This window comes from Podarcis pityusensis, assembly GCF_964106645.2.
Source record: "Podarcis pityusensis genome assembly, chromosome: 12".
Classification (NCBI taxonomy): Eukaryota; Metazoa; Chordata; class Lepidosauria; order Squamata; family Lacertidae; genus Podarcis; species Podarcis pityusensis.
This window is the reverse complement of record NC_138037.1, coordinates 47,960,816-47,983,931: the sequence shown is the minus strand read 5'-3', so window position 1 is coordinate 47,983,931 and position 23,116 is coordinate 47,960,816. Positions and strand designations below refer to the sequence as shown.

The 23,116-nt window shown below is 43.8% G+C and overlaps 1 protein-coding gene across 6 annotated transcripts in view; it reads right to left on the bottom strand.

Annotated features, from left to right (window-relative positions):
• Positions 1–23,116, bottom strand: part of SLC6A20 (solute carrier family 6 member 20) — a 26,128-nt gene extending 3,012 nt beyond the window's left edge. The window contains exons 1-10 of one of the 6 annotated variants that reach the window (XM_080975888.1): positions 22,569–23,116; positions 10,284–10,424; positions 8,565–8,656; positions 6,176–6,403; positions 5,398–5,508; positions 3,620–3,861; positions 2,880–3,042; positions 1,019–1,223; positions 444–603; positions 40–205 (exon numbers count right to left, since the gene is read on the bottom strand). In XM_080975888.1, the coding sequence (XP_080832014.1) occupies positions 40–205; positions 444–603; positions 1,019–1,223; positions 2,880–3,042; positions 3,620–3,861; positions 5,398–5,508; positions 6,176–6,403; positions 8,565–8,656; positions 10,284–10,424; positions 22,569–22,668 (1,608 nt within the window). In that variant the 5' untranslated portion in view covers positions 22,669–23,116. Of the gene's footprint in view, positions 1–39; positions 206–443; positions 604–1,018; positions 1,224–2,879; positions 3,043–3,619; positions 3,862–5,397; positions 5,509–6,175; positions 6,404–8,564; positions 8,657–10,283; positions 10,425–12,202; positions 12,915–17,932; positions 18,087–18,191; positions 19,123–20,891; positions 20,948–22,568 lie in introns of those variants that run through there. The other 5 variants (XM_080975890.1, XM_080975887.1, XM_080975891.1 and 2 more) reach the window with 5 other exon arrangements.

The window sequence follows — 23,116 nt, the reverse complement described above, 5'->3', positions numbered from 1 at the left end:
CTAGCTACGAGTGGGTAAAAATTGCAATGAGTAAAATACCTCTGTTGCATCCCAGGCTTGGTATTGCAATGTCCCTGTTCTGATGTAGTCTGTGATGTAAAATATAAAGAGGCTTACAATCAACACAGGACTAACGAAAGCCCACATAATCTTCCAGTACCAACTTGGTTTATGTCCGCTCATCACAGAAAGGTCTTTAGAAAATCTGTCAAAGAAAGAAAAGCACACACTTAATTGGTTCATTTTTTTAACGATACATTGTTTTGGATCGAAATTGCAACTGCCAAGGAAAACCAAGTTCTGTGGTGAAGATTGTTGAAATAATGTAGAAGGAATATGGTTCTGGTGTGCACAAAGTGTTGCACAGGTTTGAGATAACAGCTGCTGAGTCTACTGGATAAGTTATGAGAATAAAATGTGATAGGATGTTCCCAAGGTCTTACCTTCTGAGTCCATATACGTAACAGACAGCCATGGTTTCCACCAGTACTATAAGTAGCAAGGAGAGAGTAGCTGCGTAATCATTGAAGATATCAAACCAGTAGTTGCCAGCTTCCAGGGTGAATGCTAGGCCAACTAAAAAGTTGATGATGCATACACCTCCTGGGGAAAAAGTAGTTTGAGTTTAGGCTGTAAATTAAATAAGGCATGGATTTGTGCTTTTGAGGTCAACTAATTTTAGGCTGATTTTACTGCAGCACAGTGGTGGAAAGTCGCTTGTTCATAGGCCTAATTTTACATTAGGACCAAGTGGCCATTTCTACTACTGAGGCACATTTTGTCTTCAGATTCAAGCTGCTTACAGTATGAATTTTAGCATCTTTTGCAGCTTTTGAAGGGAATCTGATATACTGTACTCGGGCACTCCCAATCCCTTCTGAAAGCACAACGGGGAACAGTGCCAAAGGTAAAGCCATAGCTGCAAAGGAACATTGTTCTTTTGCAACTGCAGATTTACCTTTCCTTCACCTTGGCTGACTCCCTTGAAGTCCATTGGGTGCACTTAAGTGGTAATCACCTGATATCATCTCTCTAGGCACATGGGAGGTAATGAACTTGCTGTCAGTCAAAGGAGTAAGAATGGCTGCTGTGTTCCCCAGCATGCTGCCTATTCCCAACATCAGCAGCATAAAGAAATAGAGCACTGAGTACAGCTGCGAGACTTCCATGTTCTTTATTGCTTCAGAATACACTATGAATGCCAGTCCGGTACCCTGAACAGCCTGTTGGAGAGAAAAAACAGAAAATAACCAGACTTGTGGAGAATGCATTGCCATGCAGAAAACAGAAAGGGAGCGCCATGCATGCAATTCCTTGCTGTGTCAACCACTGCTTTCCGTCATTCCCATCAATGGCTTGTACACAAGTTCATCACAAATCAAGATTTCCGAAGCTCTGGCCATGCGGGTAATGGGTACAGGAGTAGACAGATGGGTATCACATTGAGAGAGATCCAGCTATCCATCCCAGTCGGGGAGATTTTGTGTCATATCACCACACTTGTTTCAGTAGCTTCCAATTCACTTCCAGGCTTGTCATTTGCTCTGAAGCTCTAAATACAGAGCATCAGCTTGCCTCCATATGTGCAACTCTGACAACGACACATTCCAGTGCAAATTTGGTGGCAAGTAAGCCCCAACTGCAACCAGTCGAACCTAAAAACTTAGGCATACAACACATACCTTGTTAACCGCTGATTTCTATGGAACTGAGTTGCCACTAAGTGTTGGATAACTCCTATCCAGTCCTGTTACATGTGCAGCCCGATAATGGGAATCCCTTGCATTGTCATTCAACAGGCATTTGAACATTATGACATGCAAGCAAAATAGCTGTGTAGGTTGTTGCTAAACAAAAATGGCACTTCTGCAGTCAGCACTCGCAATGGCAGCTGTAGGAACATTTGCTGCAGCTAGGTCCCAGGTTGCCATATGTGGAAGAATCTATAGGCAGATTTTTAAGCTATTGCTTCAACGGGCAGCAAAATTAAATGGTGCATGCCATAAACAATTTTCACCAGAGGCGCTCTCTCTCTCTCTGTGTCTCTCTCTCTCTCTCTCTCTGTGTGTGTGTAAAATATTTAGGTACTGCCTTTCTTCCACAGAATGAAAGAAGGCATACCTAGATTTCCTAGGTATTCATTTTTATTTGTTACACTTGCATCTTTCCTTTCCTCCAAACGCCTCAAGGTGGCATGTATGTTCCACCTTGTGAAGTAGGCTACCCTGAGAAGTGACAGGCCACCCAATGAACATTTTGCCTAAGTGAGGATTTTCACTCCAGACTCCTGTCCAGACCTGGTGTGGCATTTGCCCGTTCGTTTGAAAATGTGTGTACAGAGGGGAGAGAGGGCTAAAATGTAGACCAATAGGAAAGCCAGAGGCGGAGCCTACTTGTTTATAAAAGGGCTTAGCCGAGGTTTGGGTGTGGGTAGTTGGTTGGTTTTAGTGGGTTGGTTGGTTTGGAAAAGCAGTTGGCAGGCAGTTGGAAATAGAGAGACAGTTAGTGAAGTTGGTTCTTGTGTGAGGGGAGGTAGAAGTGATAGAGACAGGATAAAATAAGACTAAGAAGGTAAAGAGTAACAAGGTTTGGAATGCAGTTAAAGTTTGTGTCTGCAATAAACTACACTCTTCTTTGTTAACTTGAGAACCTGACTGAGACTAAGTGATTTATCGGGGAGGATCTGGTTGGTGGCAGCAGATTAGTGGTGTACAGGTCAATAGTCTGTGAGACAACTGGGGGCTCCATACGAACGCCACACCTGGTTCCACACTAACCACTACACCATTCAAGCACTGACCACAAGGTTCTTTCATTGTGTCCCTCGGTTCTCAAAATATGTGCCGAGTCAAACTATTTTTTTAAAAGTTGCAGCTCACTGTGTCTAATTCTGCTTCCAAACTGCAGTTCTTAATCTGCGGCAACAGTTCTGCATATTCACTGGGATGAGTGGATGCTAAGAAATTCTTCATATCTTCAAGATTTTCCATTGTTAATGATCCTTCTTCCAGGTCGAAAAAATTTGTCAGCATCAATATCACCCTGCACAATAGAATGAAATACAATTATTTTAAATAAAGCAACAATATTTTGAACAACAACAACACATTAATATTTTCAAATTGTAATTTCTGGAAGATGGGGGAAATAGCCTTCTTTAAAAAAAAATTAAAAGAGAGAGAGAGTGCATTTTAACACAAAATTTGAAGGAAATGTGATACTAGTTGAAACCAGATACTTCCTAAATTCATTTTAAAGACATTGGGGCCAGATTTGAACTGAGACCAATAAATTGTAAAGCAATTATCAACTGAGTAGTGTCTAAGCAGGTAATTGTTTCTGTTAGCACCATTATTATAACATTTACTAAATTGTAGCTGAAAGATCTTCTGCATGGGATCCTGAACCATCCGAGGGCTCTCCAATCACCCCCAGTCAGACAAAACTCAAAAATCATATGGGATGAAGCCATTCACAAAAAAGATTTCAGATGAATGCCAGTCATGTCTCGTAACAGTTAAAAAGAAAATCCTGGAGTAAAAAAAATAAAAATGTGTTGACTACAATGCATTTTCAGGTACAAAGAAAAGAAGGTAATTGAATTAGACGCCACACTTACTTGCTCATGCACTTTTCATAGTTGAAAGTTGCCTTAAAGCCATAAATGGAGAAAGTCACAATACTGGCAAATATCGAGGTGGTGCTGTTTATCAATGAAACGATGATGGCGTGTCGTTCACAGTTGTTTTTTGGATCATTGTAGCTGGCAAATGCTATCAAGCTGCCAAAACCAAGTCCAAGGGAGAAAAAGATCTGAGTAGCTGCATTAATCCAGGTTTTGGGATTTGCTAGTTGCTCTAGCTGCAAGTCATAAACCAAGAAGATGAACTGTGTAGCATTTTTAGACTTTTATTCATCTTACTAACACGCCTGAAGGTGGAACATTATGACACCCATTTTAATGGTTGTGGAACAGAGAAAGATTCCATCCTATCCAGTTATATCCTGTTACTTTTATGTATTATGTGTTATGATTAGGCAACACCTCTGGTGAATCAGACTTCCATTTTCTCAGTGTTTCCAGCCAAGACACATAGCCAAACAACCATTAACAAAATACGGAACACCACATCTCAAAAGTCCAATTGAAAATGTTTGCTGCAAATGGGCCAAGGAAAATCAATTGCTAAAATGTGTTTAACTCCGTCTGAAGTAAAAAGAGAACTATTACAGCCAATGTACAGAAGAAAATGGGGAAGGAATCTAATGAAATACAAGCTTACAATGCAACAAACTGAATGGGAATGGTTGCTTAAATTTGTCCCAGCAGCATTAATTGGTGCTAATCTTTCTCCCTCTTCATTTTAGCACCTTTTCCTATTATTTCTATTTCATAAGCAAATTATAAAAAATACAGTGATGAAACAAACAATGCCATTTAAATTTGCTTTTAAGCAGAAAAGCAGAGATTGTTTGAGCGTAAAAAAAGAGAAAAAAATCCAGTTCTTTAAATATAAGGCCTGTTGGTATGCTGGGTTCAATGGGACTTACTGCAAAGTAAGGTTAAGATTGCAGCCATAAGGCCAATATAATTAGGCTGGTCCCAGATATCTGAGCATGGTGGGCAGTAAACAGTCCAGATCTGTAAACTTTCCTGAGGACCCTTTTGCTTCTGCCATTACCAATCAATAATATTTAATACAAATCAGTTGTCATAGAGCCAATGTTATGTTTTCCAGATGATGTAGGACTTTAGCTCTCATCAGAGAGGTAGGACTGGAGCAGTTTTAGTCCCAAAACATCTGGAAGCCACCACATTGGATCTCCCTGCTGTATAATATTTTGTAATTAATGTTACTCTGATTCTAATTTTCATGCCAACAACCTCTGACTTACACCAAGGAGAGGTTATGTGTCGTGCTACCAGCTGCATAAGATTCCCTGTGTACATTTATTTTCCAAGAGAATTATATTTCAAAGTGTAACACAAAATTAATCTCCAATGGATGTCAAATAGCTGATTTCATGTATCTGGAGTAACAGAATTAATTATTATAATAACATAATACAATACAATATAGATAAAAGTGGAGTTGCCTGTATCTAGTGTTCCGTATAGATCAGGGTTTCTTCAAACTTGGGTCTCCAGCTGTTTTTGGACTACAATTCCCATCATCCCTGACCACTGGTCCTGCTAGCTTGGGATGATGGGCGCTGTAGTCCAAAAACAGCTGGAGACCCAAGTTTGAGAAACCCTGTTGTAGATCATATTCACATGTACACTGTTGTATTCGGGCTCTTTGTAGGCCTAAACTTCCATGGTGAAAATACACATTTGTGAAGAACCTGCCTCAGTTTGTATAAGCATTTGTCTATAGCCATTTAGGGCATAGGTACCTTGGGTGTAAACATGTAGGTCAGCCCATTCGCAGCTCCATGGAGAGTTAAACCTCTGATTAAGTATATGATGAGGACTACATAGGGCAGAGTAGCCGTCACATAAACAACCTGCAAATGAACAATGAAAGGCTTCATTTAGTAGAGCTGTGAGACACACTTAAGCTTTAGACTTTAGGGGTGCTCACATTACATTCGACAAGTGCACAATTGTGTATCCATGTACTGTACACAAATAGTTGCCCCGTATACTCATACAGGTGGGACATGGGTGGCGCTGTGGGTTAAACCACAGAGCCTAGACTTGCCGATCAGAAGGTCGGTGGTTCGAATCCCCGCAATGGGGTGAGCTCCCGTTGCTCGGTCCCTGCTCCTGCCAACCTAGCAGTTCGAAAGCACCTCAAAGTGCAAGTAGATAAATAGGTACCGTTCCGGCGGGAAGGTAAACGGCATTTCCGTGCACTGCTCTGGTTCGTCAGAAGCGCCTTAGTCATGCTGGCCACATGACCCGGAAGCTGTACACCAGCTCCCTCGGCCAATAAAGCGAGATGAGCGCCGCAACCCCAGAGTCGGCCACGACTGGACCTAATGGTCAGGGGTCCCTTTACCTTTACACTCATACAGAGTCACGTCTCACCAGTTGAAAAGCAATGTTTTTTCATCTGAGGAGAATTAAACCCAAAGCTAGTTTGAAAAGCTTTTTAGAGATGCTTCCCTTCCATCACTTTTTACTCACTAAAGCTTATTTCTTCAAGAATAGCAGCGATAATCCTCTTACCTTGCCTGTGTGTTCTGTTCCTCTTAGAATACACAGGTAGACCACCAGCCAAGCCAGAACCAGACAGGCTGCCTGCTCCCACTGGATGTTCCCACTCTCCTCGATGGACGGAGAAATGTTGAGGGTTTTTCGGTACCAAAAATACTGCGTGGGTGTTGCCTTCTCGCATTCTTCCACGTAATCCGTGTGGTTAAGATTGACTGGACAGTTTGCCCACGGCAAAGGATCCTTTGGATGTGAAGCAGACATTATTCTGTACGTTGAATTTCCCAAGTACCATGAGTCAGATCGTGAAAAGGTCAGGTCACCGATGGGAAAGCCATGGCCCTCAAGGTGGTGCTGGACTAAAGTTCCCAGGCTGCATGGCCAGCAATCAGGGATTATGGGAACTGTAGTCCAACAACTTCTGAAGGGCAACAGTTTCCCTGTCTGTGGGTTAAGGTGGCATAAAGCTTTGTGCAATGCTCCACAGCAATGTGAGGTTATCGTGGGGAGCGGAGCATTAAACCATAAATCTCTTTTTCATTGAGCAAACTTCCTGTAGTGCAGTTTTCCAATCTAATTATGAAAGACAGGATGAGCAACATGTTTTCTAATAGTGTTTAAACTATAACAAGAATAAGATGCCATTTGATACTAGATCAACTTCTGATGGTGCAGGAAAATGTCAGTTTTTCAGGAAAAATAGCCTTCTTAACGAAATAGAAAGCAAACTAACCTGCAGCTAGTTCAATTAGACAGTGGTCTAATCAGCTCTTTGAAATCTTCAGCTCTTTCTGCTTCTTACATTCATACGAAACTACATCTTCCAAAAATAACCACCTCCTTTACTTTAAACTCTGGGGTTAAACTCTGTCACCCTTGTTATTTATGTTAGTGATAAAACCACTCCTTCACAACATCAGAAAGGATGAAAACATAAGGGGGAGAAAGACTATAAAGTTAGAGCATTTGTTGATGATTTGATAGTAACAACCCAAGACCTGAAGAAAAGTTTACCAGCTGCTGTAGATTTAATTAGAAAATATGGGGAAATAATGGGGCTGAAAATAAATGACCAAAAAAACTAAATTACTGACAAAAAAACCTCACAATGGAAGAGAAAAAAGAACTTCAAGAAAAAATAAACTCTGGGGTCAAGCTGACTGGCAATGTATTCCTATTTCCTATATAGTGGTACCTTGGTTTTAGAACAGCTTAGTTTATGAACAACTTGGAAATAGAATGCTGCAAACCCGGAAGTAGGTGTTCTGGTTTGTGAACTTTGCCTTGCATGCAGAACATGTTCCACTTCCTGTTGAGTGTGTTCCATTTTTGTAAATTGAGTCCCCCACTGCTAATCAGAGGCTTCCTGTTGAGTCTGTCGGCTGTGGAGTCCCCTAGCACCCACACAAGGTGCGAGGTGATATTTGGAGCTTTCGTTTTTGCTATTTTTTTCATTTTTGTTTGTGTGGCTTTTTTGACTGACTTGTTCTTCATTTTATGGGACTGAATTGTGACTGTGACTTGTGACTTCGTTTTTGTGACTTGTTTTTGTGTCTGTGTGGAACCCAGTTCAGCTACTGATTGATTAATTGTGTGACTGCAGAAATGCATGTAAGAAAAAAAATGAATTTTAATTTTTATCATCTACAATACTGTCTTATTTATTTTATAGTACAGTCCATTGAATATTGCTTTCATTTTATGGATCAATGGTTTTGTTAGATAGTAAAATTCATGTTAAATTGCTGTTTTAGGGTTTGTTCTTAAAAATCCGGAACGGATTAATCCATTTTGCTTACTTTCTATGGGAAAGCACGCCTTGGTTTTAGAACGCTTTGGTTTTGGAATAGGCTTCCGGAAAGGATTAAGTCTGGGAACCAAGGTACCATTGTATTATTGCTATGCATTTCTGGTACACAGAGCAAATTGTAAAAGTATAACATCAACTCAGATGTCATCTAGGTGTCAATGGATCACCTCCTGCAGAGGTGATTGAAGCACCAATGTCAAAAGCGAATCGACTGCTGGCTTGGACACTGCAGTTGTACATTATTGTACAATGAAATTTCCAAGTTCAGTGACCCTGCGCAACTAGACTGCCTCAGGAACATCATAAAACGTGCTCCTTATCATACGAGCAAAATCCAATGTGTGATTCCGGGATAAATAATCTGAGAACATTTTAATTCCATGATTGCCCCCAATTAGAAAAGCTTTTACAAGAAGATGCATTGATAGTCTGCCCTGCTGATCATAAAACTGGTTTTGTTTTCAGCCAACATTTTACTAGAGAAGGCTTCTGCAATGACAGCTGCCAGACAGATTGGCTGAATTTTCGCAATCCTGGAGGGGAAGAAAACCATTGTGTGTGGCACTCTAGTGCTGAAAGCATTTTCTTACCCACCTGAAATGAATGGAAGAGGTACCAGAATGCCCAGGCGTTTATAACGTTGTAGTACATAGAGAGGAAAAATGAAACGACAACACTGGCAATTCCTAAAAATAAAAGGAAAACGAGAGCTATGGAAATGGGCATCAGTTTTGCAGCTATATCTTCCCCCATCAGAACCAACTAATTAACTTAAGGAAGGTCCACGCATATCACACTATGTCCTCACATAACCACGTCTAGGTTTAAATTTTACTCCCCAACATTTGTCTGATGAAAATAGGGACATCCTATTCTACATCGGGAAGAATGCTCAGGAACATAGCAGAGTTTAAATCCTATTGAACTCAGTGGGACTTAGTTCTAAGTAAAAATGCTTAGGATTGCAGTGTGAGGCTGCACAGTCTTGACCCAGTTACCTGGGAGTAAGCTCCATTGAATACAGTGGGACTTACTTCTCAGTAGACAGTGTCAGGCTCCATTTACAATAAAGGAATAAACACTCCATGTGCATTTCCTAAGAAATGGCTGACTGCTGAAGCATTGTACTTAAAGAATTTGAAGTGGATTGGTGACGTTTCCCTTCAAAATTATAAGGAGAGCTTCGTATGACAGCTTCACCATTTCCTTCATTTGGTGCAGGTATTTTATTTTCAGTCTAAACAGGACTCCAATTTTGCACCTACACACTCCAAAACACGGAGGGGAGGAAATAGAAAAACTGGGGCATTTCGGGAGCCAATAAGAAACTGGGATGGCGTCTGTAATTCTGGGACTGTCCCTGGAAAATAGGGACACTTGGAGGGTATTACGTTTACTTGAGGTAGGACTATAATAGTGGAGAGCAGAGCTTTTGACACGTTGGTTCCTGCCTCCCATTGTCTTCCAGTGTTTAGGCCAGGCATAGGCAAACTCGGCCCTCCAGATGTTTTGGGACTACAACTCCCATCATCCCTAGTGCTCGGGGATGCTGGGAGTTGTAGTCCCAAAACATCTGGAGGGCCGAGTTTGTCTATGCCTGGTTTAGACTGTAGATGTTGTTGCTTATCTAGCCAAAACTGTGCCATGCATACAGTTCTCTCCAGTTTCTGGTTATGATGTTTCTGGCTGCTGAAAGTAGGTGGGTTATGAGTTATTTGTGGGGTAAATGGGCATTATTGTCTTGGAAGATGTTTAGTAGGGTCAATTCTGGGATGATTTCTAATACTTGCTTAGTTATTTTACATATTTCTCGTATGGCTGTTGTCCAGAATAGTTGGATTTTGGGGCACTCCCACTGCATGTTGAGGTATGTGCCTGTGGAGGTGACCCTCTTCAGCATTTTGGTGAGGCTCCTGGGCATATTAGCGCTAGTTTTCTTGGTGATAGGTACCATCTGTAGGTGAGTTTCAGAGTGAGTTCTTTTCTTTTCGTTGATACGGATTTAAAGGGGGGTTTAAACCACATTCTGGTCCATTGAGTGGGGTTAATCTCATAGCCTATGTCATCCTCCCGTTGTTTTTTGATTGCGTCTAGGGGGTTTGTGGGATTTTGTAGTAGTATTTTGTATATTGCGGATACCATCCCTTTACTGTGTCCCTTTGTTGTTAGGAGGTCTCTCAATATTCTTTAAAAAGATCTGACAAGTTGTGTGCATGTCATGAAGAGGTCGTCTTTGTAGTGCATCAAATAAGCAATAACAATTTGATGGGGATAGGAAAAATAGTTGCATAGATTTAAAAAAAAACAACGCACCAACCCCACAAAGGTAAGGACTTATCGCTTTCCATGCCCCAATGCTCCCTTGTCTCATGTGCTGTCCCACTGCCAACTCCAGGTACAATAAGGGCATGCCTTCCACAATTAACATGATCAGGTAGGGGATTAGAAATCCACCTGTAAGAGGAACAAAAGGTTATATTTATTAAACAAATGGGTTTCAGAATGTGCTCACAAATATTTTAATTAGTGGTGCTTGCGATACAACCAGTGAAGTCTAATATATCGCACCAATCATTTTGTAGAAGAAGAAGAAGAAGAGTTTGGATTTGATATCCCGCCTTTCACTCCCCTTCAGGAGTCTCAAAGCGGTTACATTCTCCTTTCCCTTCCTCCCCCACAACAAACACTCTGTGAGGTGAGTGGGGCTGAGAGACTTCAAAGAGGTGTGACTAGCCCAAGGTCACCCAGCAGCTGCATGTGGAGGAGCGGGGAATCGAACCCGGTTCCCCAGATTACGAGACTACCGCTCTTAACCACTACACCACACTGGCTCTCTTGTACACATTCACATTCCCGCCACATGTGAAAAAAGAAGCTCCCTTACGCTTTTACCACCTCCAGAATAAACTGCTTTCTGGTTTAAAACCCAGACAAAGGGTCTTACCACACTATCTAGAGAGGAATACAGGAATACTGATCATAATTGGGAGGAAACACAAAGAAGCGATTTCATCCAAACCATTGCTGCATTGGTAACATAACGTGTGAGGGTATACACACTCCAAATGAACAAAATTCCAATTCCTACTATATTTCAGATCCCATGCAATTATAACATTAAAGTGCAATCTGATACATGGAAACCCTAATGAGTTTCATGGGACTTATTCTCAGGAAAATGACTGTAGCCAAAGTTGCGTAAGTTTATGTAAGAATTGGTGTCTGAATTGCTTTTTCTTTTCTCATCCCATTTTTTTTTGTACTATGTCTGTTAGATTATAAGTCTATGGATAAGGCTTGTTTATTAAAGGTATTATTATTTTGAACAGCGCCTCAGAAATTTTAGACGATGATGATATCTCCCGCAGCCTGTTTTGGTCGCCAATGCCAGAATCATTTCCTGTAAACAAATTTGTACTCCAGATGTGATTATGGAAAGTCTTTCACACAGTCCAGACTAGTGACTGTTAAAGGATAACTAATTGCTTTAAAAAGCATTAAAATTTAACCAAGGGAAGAGAAAAAAGATCAAGAGTACGGTGGCACTTAGAAGTCAACTAAAACTTCCAAAGGAAGTTTCTCCTTTAAATCAATCTGTCATTTTCAGTTTCTATTCCTAAATTCATTTAACCAGATTTCCCACATCAGTTTGTGATGTAAATTCACCGGCACCTCAGTGCAAATTTATCCTGATAGGCTCGCGTTCGCATGCAATTTTGCCCAATATACTGTAGAACTTTTTTTTGCAAAGCAATTTCCCTCCAATATAATGCATTATTGTATGTTATTTTCAGCCGTAGTTTCATGTATATGCATGCTTCACCCTAGAATATCCAGCTTTGTACACATTACTGGGCTGGAAAACTGCATTGCAAAATTCAGAGAGGTGTGGATTTTGAAGACCAGCAGTGTTTTGCTTCTTGTTTTTTCTTCTTCAATTTTTTTTAAATTTTCCAAATTTATAACAAACCAACAAACGTTTATCCTGATTATAATAATTCCACTTTTGTTAACATTGTTAGGTGACTTCCTCAAATCCCCCTGGCCGTGTTTCCATATCTTCATTGTAACTGTTTTCCAAAACTATTTTCCCATAAAATTTTCTTCGTCAATTAACATCAGTGTTTCGCTTCTTGTATTGTTCTGGAAAGTATATATTAGGTGGGTTTGCCTGAAGTGATGGGCAAACTCACCAGGTATATGCTTTCCTACATTTTACGGGGAAAACTCACCGCAGAGATGCCATTTTGAACAGCACTCCCACAGCATAGCTAACATGCAGCATAACGTCTCAGAAAAGTCCAAGCTTTCTGTGTTTGACTTGGAGCCGCGTTGTCTGACCAAATTAAAAACAGGGTTGTGGTTGTTTTTGCTGGGTGGGAGGTTGTATAAAAAGGTTTCCCCGGTTTTCTTTTCAGAGCAGGCCAAAGTATTTCTGTAAATATCTATTATTTGGTGTTTAATCTCCAGCATTAACATTCCTTGAAGCGGGGGGACTGTTGAGCAGTAGAAATGAATGCAATCTGCATAGTAGCCGACGGAGAAAGTGAGGTGAATGCTCAGCCATAATCCGTTTTATTTCAGGGAATTAATATTTGCACTGCTTGTGCCTTTTTATTAACAGCCCCTTTGTTTGAAACTTAGGTAACTTCTTCCTTGCAAAGGGAATTCTCAAGCGTCTAAGAGCCTCGGCATTGTAGCAGAGCCCTTTTATAATTGCAGGAGCCTAAAAGAACGAACTAACAGTCTGGAGAGGGTTATCAGCTTCAAAACTTTGGAGATCAGTGACGGGTTACGCTCAGCCTCTCTTGTTAAAAAGAAATCATGGACCCTCTCCCCATCTGGACTTGGATTACAGAGCTAGGACAGGAGGCTAACCTTCACACCATACTGCTTTCCCAATGCAAATTGAAGCTGAAGCTGCTGTTTGCCCCAGTCAGGAAAGCTTTCAGGTAGGAAAGACCAGAAGCTGTTTCAGACCATCTAGTTCAGTCTACACCAGTGTTCCCCAAACTTGGATCTCCAGTTGCTTTTGGACTACAATTCCCATCATCCCTGACCACTGGTCTGGCTAGATAGGGATGATGGGAGTTGTAGTCCAAAAGGAGCTGAAGACCCAAGTTTGGGAAACACTGGTCAATCCCAATTGGCAATGGCTCTTCAGGGTTTCAGGCAGAGGCTTCTTCCAACCCTACCTGGGAGTTATGATAAAGATAAAGGTAAAGGGACCCCTGACCATTAGGTCCAGTTGTGGCCAACTCTGGGGTTGCGGTGCTCATCTCGCTTTATTGGCCGAGGGAGCCGGCTAAAGTGGGTCATGTGGCCAGCATGACTAAGCCGCTTCTGGCAAACCAGAGCAGTGCACGGAAACACTGTTTACCTTCCCGCCGGAACGGTACCTATTTATCTACTTGCACTTTGACATGCTTTCGAACTGCTAGGTTGGCAGGAGCAGGGACCGAGCAACGGGAGCTCACCCCGTTGCGGGGATTCGAACCACCGACCTTCTGATCGGCAAGTCCTAGGCTCTGTGGTTTAACCCACAGCACCCTGGAGTTATGATAGCCATCTTCAAATATCTGGAGGGCTGTCAAATAGAAGATGGAACAAGCTTGTTTCTCCTGCTCCAGAGTCTAGGACCAACAGCTTCAAATTACAAGAAATGAGATTCCAACTAAACATCAGGAAGAACTTTCTGACAGTAAGGGCTGTTTGATAGTGGAATGGTGCTCCTCAGAAGGTGGTGGACTCCCCTTCCTTGTAGGTTTTAAATCAGAGGTTGGGTGGCCATCTGTCATGGATGCTTTAGTTGAGATTCCTGCATTGCAGGGGGCTGGACTAGATGACCCTTGGGGTCCCTTCCAACTACAATTCTATTATTCTACTTGGTGATCCTAGGGATTTAACCTGGGATGTTTTGTATCAAGACAGATGCTCTATCACTGAGACACAACCCCATCGGTGTGCCCTTTTAGCCCAGAGTCATTTAAGGCTTTATAGGTAAAAACTAGCACTTGGAATTGGGCCCCAGAACTATTTGGTAGCCAGTGCAGTTGGGCCAGAATCGGTGTAATATGTTCAAACCATCTTGCCCTGATGAGCAACCTGGCCACTGAATTCTGCACCAGCTGAAGTTTCCGAACTGTCTTCAGAGGCAGCCCCACATATCACCTGTTGCAGTAATCTAACCTTGAGGTTACCAGAGCATAGATGACAGAAGTTAGGCTATCCCTGTCCAGATAGGGGCGTAGCTGCTTATTTCCTTGACATCTTAAGATAGCTGCTTATTTCCTTGACATCTGATGGGAGGGTGTTCCACAGGGCAGGCACCACTACCGAGAAGACCCTCTGCCTGGTTCCCTGTAACCTCACTTCTTGCAATGAGGGAACCGCCAGAAGGCCCTCAGCGCTGGATCTCAGTGTCTGGGCTGAACGATGGAGATGGAGACGCTCCTTCAGGTATACTGGACCTCAGTGGTTTCATGTAGATGTTAAATAGCATAGGGGTTAAAATTGAGACCTGAGGAACTCCTCATTGAAGGCTTCATGGGGCTGAAAAGTACTCCCCAAGCATCACCCTCTGGGAAGGACCGTCCAAGTAGGACAGGAACCACCGCAAAGTGGTGCCACCCACCTGTCACTCGGACAACTGCTCCAGAAGGATACCATGCTTGATTGTATCAAAAGTCACTGAGAGGTTGCAGAGAATTAAGGGACACACTTTCCTTGTTCATCTCCTGAAAGAGGCCTTTATACAGGGTGACCAAAGTAGTTTCTGGTCCAAAACTGGGCCTAAACCCTGATAGATGCATCTAGAAAATCAGTTTCCTCCAAGAGCACCTGGATCTGCTCCACTATTGCCATTCCCTGACTTCGTAAGGCAACGTACAGAACAAATGGCTGTTATGACACCTCAGTCTGGTGTTGCAGGGCTGCCTTCAATGTAATGATTTGCTATGTTATTTTCACGAACACATACAATTTTTGAAATGCACAGTTTAAATGCAAATCATGTAGGTTTGCATTAAAATCCAAAGTGAACTGAATTTCCCCCTCGTCCCTTGGACTTGCATCGCATCTCCAACAACATGTTTGGTATTTTTTCTTCCTTGCAGAGTACAAGTTGGATGCCTTTGAAGCTTTGCTTCAGCAGGTCAGGGCTGTGATCTGGTGTGCTTTGAGTACTGGGCTGGACAGGACGGCTGTGTTGGCCCAGCAAAGATATAGCTCACCCCCAGCATCCGTGGAAAACAAAGCCTCCTGGTGGGATGTTATAACTTGATGCAATCCAGATCACAAGAGTGGATGAAGCAATCACTCAAAGCTGACACAAGATGTCACAGTCCACCAACAGACACTTTTTAAGGGCAATCTATACTAGTGGGAGGGATGCGGGTAGCACTGTGGGTTAAACCACAGAGCCTAGGACTTGCCGATCAGAAGGTCAGCAGTTCGAATCCCCGCGACGGGGTGAGCTCCCGTTGCTCGGTCCCTGCTCCTGCCAACCTAGCAGTTTGAAAGCACGTCAAAGTGCAAGTAGATAAATAGGTACCACTCCGGTGGGAAAGTAAACGGTGTTTCTGTGTGCTGCTCTGGTTCGCCAGAAGCGGCTTAGTCATGCTGGCCACATGACCCGGCAGCTGTACGCCGGCTCCCTCGGCCAATAAAGCGAGATGAGTGCCGCAACCCCAGAGTTGGCCACGACTGGACATAACGGTTAGGGGTCCCTTTACCTTTATACTAGTGGGAATGTTGTCCCTGAATGCAGATGGAAGATGCATTGTTCTCCTTGTCATCACATACCCTCCAACATTTCTCCAATGAAAATAGGGACACCCTATTCATTATTATTAATAATAATAAATAATAATAATAATGATAATTTTACTATTTATACCCTGCCCATCTGGGTGGCTTCCAACATATATACAAACATAATAAAACATTTAAAAACTTCCCTATACAGGGCTGCCTTCAGATGTCTTCTCAAGGTTGTATAGTTACTTTTCTCCTTGGCTCGGGGGTCACATAACTCCATTCCTTCCAACATTTCTCTGCTCAAACTAGGGAAATACTAAGGAAAAGTGGGACATTCTGGGATCAAATCAAATATATATTAAAGGTTCCCAGCATACAGCCATATTCACTGAAATTCAACAATGTCAAAAGAATAAAAACTCAGGATACAGACAGGAGCAAGTGATTCTCAGGGCGTAATGATGCTCGAGATTCATGATCTTGACACAGCTCATTGTTTTTGCTTGGATCAGTGACAGTGGGGGAGTGGACTTTCATGCTGTTTTCCCCTCAACACACTCCAACAGAAGAAACCAACACAGGTGCTTGTTGCTCTTACTGCTGGGCAGTTCAGAGCAGCAATGTCAAGTGAAAAGGTTAACTATTCCTCCTGTGGTGTCACAGCTTTGATCAAAATGGAGACCCCAATGGATGTCTTAAAGCAGTGATGGGGAATCTCACACGGGGGGGGGGGGACCACAAAGGTGGTCCTCCAGGCCAATGTACCCCTCAGGACTCTCCCCAGGCCAAGCCCCCTCTCGGTTGGTCATGCTTTGCATCCTCATTAAGTGTTTTTGCCTGGCTGGAATATACCATTGGGCAGAGAGAGGGGCATCTTATTGTGTGTAGAACTACCCTACCGTACAAAGGCAAAATTCGCATTCATTGTTTGGCCCATTTTTGCCTCTGATGTCCCAGAAGGAAATGCTGCCCTTGAACTGAAAATAGGTCGTCGTCCCCTCCCCACTTTGAAGTGAAAAAAGAAAAGAAAAGTCAGCTCTGATCATAGTTCTCTCATACCATCAACATACATGGTTTGGCCCTCAGCAGTTCCCCCCATGTTAGTATGACTGGTTGCTATTCTATCCTATGTAAAAGTCCTGCATTTGGGGACATCCGTCCACAACCTAAGACAGTACAGCTCAGCGATGCCCCTTCTCCTTCATAACCTTCAGGACCCAATTTGGTGGCCTGCAAGGGAAGGAAGCAATGCAGAATGGGATGAACAGAAAGGCCTGCAGAGAAACTTGGTAAGTTTCACGGGCCTTTGTCTAGTCATGTATAGAACGAGCGATTGGCTTCCATCCCTTGTTCGTCATGAATAATGAGATTCTGCTGCAGTGTGTCTTCTTGTTCCCTTTGTCAGGGAATGCCAACTTTTTGGGGCATATGTGGACCAGATAAACTGGGCACCGTGCACAAATTCCAACCACACTCTAGGTTCTCCCCCTGCCTGCAACTAGTCTTGAAAAACTGTATTTTTGCTTCTCCCCTGCCCCAAGTTGTGTGTGTGAGATGGAGACACAGAGAGAGATCTTCTGGGAGAGGACAGCTGGGTTGGCAATAGAACTTTATTCCAAGTCTAATTGTCAGGGGAGAAGGGGGCTCCTAGGTGCAACCCCTCAAATTGCCACTCCTCTGATGAAACTAGGCTATTACAGTGGTACCTCGGGTTCTTAACCTGAAGCTGTTCTTAACCTGAGGTACCACTTTAGTTAATGGGGCCTCCCGCTGCTGCCATGCCACCGCTGCGCGATTTCTGTTCTCATCCTGAAGCAAAGTTCTTAACCCGAGGTACTATTTCTGGGTTAGTGGAGTCTGTAACCTGAAGCATCTGTAACCTGAAGTGTCTGTAACCCGAGGTACCACTGTATATTGATGGGTTTCTGTCAATCCTAATTTCTGTGGTGAGTAGTTGATAGGTACAGGACTCCATAGATGCCAAGGAAGGCCTCTCTGGGCGCATGTGCCACACTAGGAACCCATGCAATGACATGCATCTGTAAGGAAGCGAAGTGGCTCTCCACTGGCACGTAAAAACCACCCATGGCTTTAGGAGCATGCAGTTAGGATGAGAGACTCTGTCAGAACTGACAGCATAACAATAATATACCTCAGGTACCAGGTTAAAGTTTAAAGGAACAAAACCTTGGCTGCTGACTTACAGTTTTAAGTCCTACTCTGGAACTCAGCTGAGGAAGGAAAGAGCATGTGGAAAGGAGAGCTGTTGAACATCAGAGGATGCTGAGACCTTTGGCTATTGCTCTTGACCCACCTTAAAACATAACATCTTATTTCTTTCTCAACCTGAGGAATCCTATCCAGCATCCAACACTATTCTGAAAAAGACAATCCGGCTTTGCAAGTCAGGGTGCTTGAACGCCGATTCTATGCTCAGAGTAAACTCCAGGAACTCACGCTTACCTCCTCCGTGCATCTGGCATAAATAGGGAAAGCGCCATACGTTCCCCAGTCCTACTGCGTAAGAAATGCAGGCAAAGACAAACTGCAAGGGGTTGTCCCATAACGGCCGGGCTTTCTCCATTTCTGCTCTGTGGTGCTGGGTTGCGTACAGCGGAGCGTGCCTTTGCCTTCCCTCCTTCAGGTGCTCCTCAAGCCCTGCTGGGGACACACGCAAGCGCCTCCAACCAACTCCGAGGAGAACATGCTTGCCAATTGCCAGCCAAGCTTTTTAATTGCTAATCTTATTAACAGGCACTTTGTGAAGTGGGAATGCCAGTTAGGTAAATAGGGAGGCGGAAAGCAAGCTGTAAAAACCAGCAAATAATTGTTTGGTTTTCAACTCAGCATTTCTGGGAAAGATCTGAAATGCGGTTGTTTGGTTTCGCCCCATGCTGGTCTTAATGTCAAAAAACATTTGGGGTTGCGCAGGATTACACTGTGACAGGCCCACGGGGCTTTGGGAACTATTTGCACCTGTCAACATCTTGTGTTTAATTATTTGTAGGGGGAAACATACCACACAGTATGGGTTTGGGTTACGCTGCCTTCAAAACATTCCATTTAATTTGCAAATTACCTCACAGATGCCTGGGGTGGGGCAGGGGGAAAGGTTCTCCTCACATATCGAAAACAACCACACGGGGCTTTTGCTCAGAAAAAGGATTATAAAATGGAAAACACAGTAGGCTAGATGGGGTAAATCACAGAAATATTTTTCACACATCACATTGCTCAACTTAGGTTAGAAGGAGGACAAGCTCTTTCGGAATCAGCTTGGTTCTCTGAGATACTGAGGTAGATGCCTTGTAAATCTCTGTGAAGGGAAAACTACAGTTACTATGATTCTTTGCGGGGAGAACGCTGAAGTTTTTAATGTATGTTGTGGGCACAACCAATGTTTACAGAGGAGTTTAAAGAAAGGATATTTATAAGATAATTTATATCCCATCTATCTGAATGAGGGACGCGGGTGGCGCTGTGGGTTAAACCACAGAGCCTAGGACTTGCCGATCAGAAGGTCAGCGGTTCGAATCTCCGCAATGGGGTGAGCTCCCGTTGCTCGGTCCCTGCTCCTGCCAACCTAGCAGTTCGAAAGCATGTAAAAGTGCAAGTAGATAAATAGGTACCGCTCCGGCGGGAAGGTAAACAGCGTTTCTGTGTGCTGCTCTGGTTCGCCAGAAGCGGCTTAGTCATACTGGTCACATGACCCGGAAGCTGTACGCCGGCTCCCTCGGCCAATAAAGTGAGATGAGCGCCGCAACCCCAGAATCAACCACGACTGGACCTAATGGTCAGGGGTCCCTTTACCTTTATCACTGTGAATGCTCTGGGACAATGTACATATCATGAACGTTTTGAGGCAGATTTGTGGCCTATTATCATTAACATTTACACGCCCTCTTGGCTTTGAACCCTGGTCTCCCAGTACCTAGGTCCTAGTACCAGGTCCCAGTCCAGTGTTTCTCAAACTTGGGTCTTCAGTTGTTGTTGGAATACAACTACTGGTCCCGATAGCTAGGGATGATGGGAGTTTTAGCCCATCTGGAGACCTAAGTTTGAGAAACACTGTCCTAGTCCAACACTCCAACCACTACACAACACTACACCACATGCAGCAGGCTTGCTGAGAGCAGAATCACATAACTATAAGCACAAATCATCACAAATGCACATGAATGGTGGGGAGTGGGGAGTCTACTCTAGTCTTGCTGCTTATAGGCAGCCTGTTTATTGAAGATTAATCCTGATTAGTTAGCACAAAGTTTGCAAGGAGCTTAGAAGACATCCCCAGTTCATTGAGCATTCATTCCAATATGCCTGCAGGGAGGTTAGAAGATGTTGCATCCAGCAAATCTTGTCCCACACTCTCAATGCATCGCCCCCTCACTTTCTTATCGCAAAAAGTTAATGGGGTGTGTGTGTGAGCAAAGCGAGAGGAGTTTGTTTGTTGCACAAGGACTCCAAATCAACTTTAACAGTACAAACTGAACTTGTCAGTATGAGGTTGAATCCCACTGGAAAATAGTGACAGTCTGTAAATGCTCGTAGTCTGGTAAAGCAAGTATCTGATATATTATCCTGAAGCAGAATAAAGAAATCACCCCAAGAGGATCTTGCTTCTCCCATTTCCACAGCCGTGGATTCCAGCAGAAATAAGGCATGGCTCTGTCTTCCAGCTGCCTGGCTTGCAGCCTTGCCAAGTTCCAACTTCTAGTTCACATAACCCAACTCTTGACTCTGACCTCCAAACAGCTGAGAAAGGATGGCCCACCTTTTTGTCCTCTGGCACAGAACCACTGCCTTTGTTAACAACCCATAATTAAGCTATTACCTCACCAGGAAGCTAGCCTGGCTATTCTAGGAATTTGAACCCTTGCTTAGATTTTAACACTTCCTGGATCCAGGAAGGGTCTCGGCCTACAGCCTAACTGCTGCCCCCCCCAAAAAAAAACCCTCACAAAATTTACTTATTTGGGATTATATTCTGCTTTTTGGCCCTGAGAGGCTCACAAAAGAGTCTCACTCACAGTAGAAATCACGTACAAGTCTGGTATCAGGATCAGAATATAGCCTCTGGAGGTCAAACTGCTGTGTTAGCAGCAAGTGACCTCTTTGGGGCACAAACCTGGGCAGTGTGTGTGTCCTGAAACCCTGGCCTACCTGGTCACAAGTCTGTATGTCAAAGTCCAAAGACCAGGGGTCAATCCACACATCCATGCTCTGGTGATGGGTCCTGCTGCTCTGGTTCTTGTGTTGTTGTTGTTGTTTAGTCGTTTAGTCGTGTCCGACTCTTCGTGACCCCATGGACCAGAGCACGCCAGGCACTCCTGTCTTCCACTGCCTCCCGCAGTTTGGTCAAACTCATGCTGGTAGCTTCGAGACCACTGTCCAACCATCTCGTCCTCTGTTGTCCCCTTCTCCTTGTGCCCTCAATCTTTCCCAACATCAGGGTCTCTTCCAGGGAGTCTTCTCTTCTCATGCGGTGGCCAAAGTATTGGAGCCTCAGCTTCAGGATTTGTCCTTCCAGTGAGCACTGATTCTTGTGTACTGACCCCTATTCCCTCGCCATCCTCCATCACCCAGTGAATACTTCCTTCCCTGTCCCCTGCTTGCCCTGGTGTGTCCCAGTCCCAGCTACACCCCTCACCGGGATCTTCTTCCTCTTCCCTGTCGTCCTGCCAGTTCATGACATCATGGGAATCCTGGGCTGCCCAGACAAGACCCCTTCTTTCAGCCTCGCTGATGTGGTCTGAAGGAAAGCAGAGCAGTATGTTTGGCACCAGCTTGGCTGCAGGAGTTGCTGGAAGGAGACACAGAAAGTGTCTTAAGGACTCCACTCCAGAGTTGTGTAGGGTTCGTTCCTTAGCCTTTTCTTCTCCCAAAGATATCCCACAAGGCAGTGGAGGTTTAGGATCAAAGTTTTCCTTCCCCTAGATGGTCTACCTTGCCAGGTGGATGAGCCCCATCTGTCCCTCACTTCCTTCCACAGTACGTACAGAAACTGCCTTCTTGACCATTGGACCCACTACTAGTCTCATCTGCTCAATCTGCTGGAGCCTGTCCCTAACTCACCAGCGAGTCCCTAACTCACCAAGGGCTTGAGACCCATGGGCTACCTTCACCTGGTTTAGCCAGTCAGTCAAGGCCGTTTTCTGGGTGTGGCACTGTCATGCTGTCAGCTTCTAGAAGCCCAGGAGAGAACCGAGTTCAGGATGGGGACCAAAGATGGACAAACTACTCCAGAAGAACATGTCCCCCACCAGAGGTACTACCCCTCCCCTAACACTCCAAATAAGAGTGGGGTTTGAGTGTTTAGAAACTAGCCTACTATATGAAGGGAACATTCACATTTTTCGCTCCGCCCCCCGCCCCTGCACCTAGGGGGAAAGTCCCCTGACTCTGGCAGTGGAAGAGGGGATTCTATAACTCATATGAGGTTCATTGAAAGGCCTGTGTGCTATTAATGCAGAAAACTCTGTGAACCCAATGGGAATGTATTCATTTTAACAAAATTTATATACCTCCCGATTGTTTACAAGAAACCTGTGAATTGCAGTGTAGGAAGAGCCCTATGATTCCATGATGCGAATGGGAGAAAGCCAGTGATGCCACAGGAGTGGGAGATGCATATATGTAGGACATTTCCTGTAAGTCTAGCTGGGACGCATACACTCCAGAGGAGGAGTAGGAAGCCTTGCTGTTGACTCCTCTTGGTATCTAACTGATCAGTGATTGACCTACCTTGTAAAAATACGTAATGGCAATTCTGTCAAACATCAGCTTTTTATGACAAGTTAATAAATGATGGGCAATCTGAAAGATAAGTAGAGTGCAAACCTGCTTGCTCATAGCCAGATTTCTGCTTGAATGGAACATCAGATAAAGCACCGGATAATAATTTGAATGAAACATTTTCCTTTGCTGCGAATATCACCATGTAATATAGATTAACAGCACTATTTTGGGCATGTCCAGGGAAGGCTGTAGAGGATTGCAGTCTTAATTATATGATGAGTTTGGGAGGAGTATCATGGAAAGAATGAGTGAGCTGAAGAGATCTGATAGGATAAAATAAACAAGATATGGTGCATACAAATTATTTAAGGACAAGGGCTCCAGAGTGGCCACTTTATTAAACACCTATGTGTTCATACATGTAAAATAGCTTGGGTCACCTTCCTAATAACCAATTTAAAGGTAAAGGTAAAGGTACCCCTGCCCATACGGGCCAGTCTTGACAGACTCTAGGGTTGTGCGCTCATCTCACTCTAGAGGCCGGGAGCCAGCGCTGTCCGCAGACACTTCCGGGTCACGTGGCCAGCGTGATGAAGCTGCTCCGGCGAACCGGCACCAGAGCAGCACACGGAAACGCCGTTTACCTATTT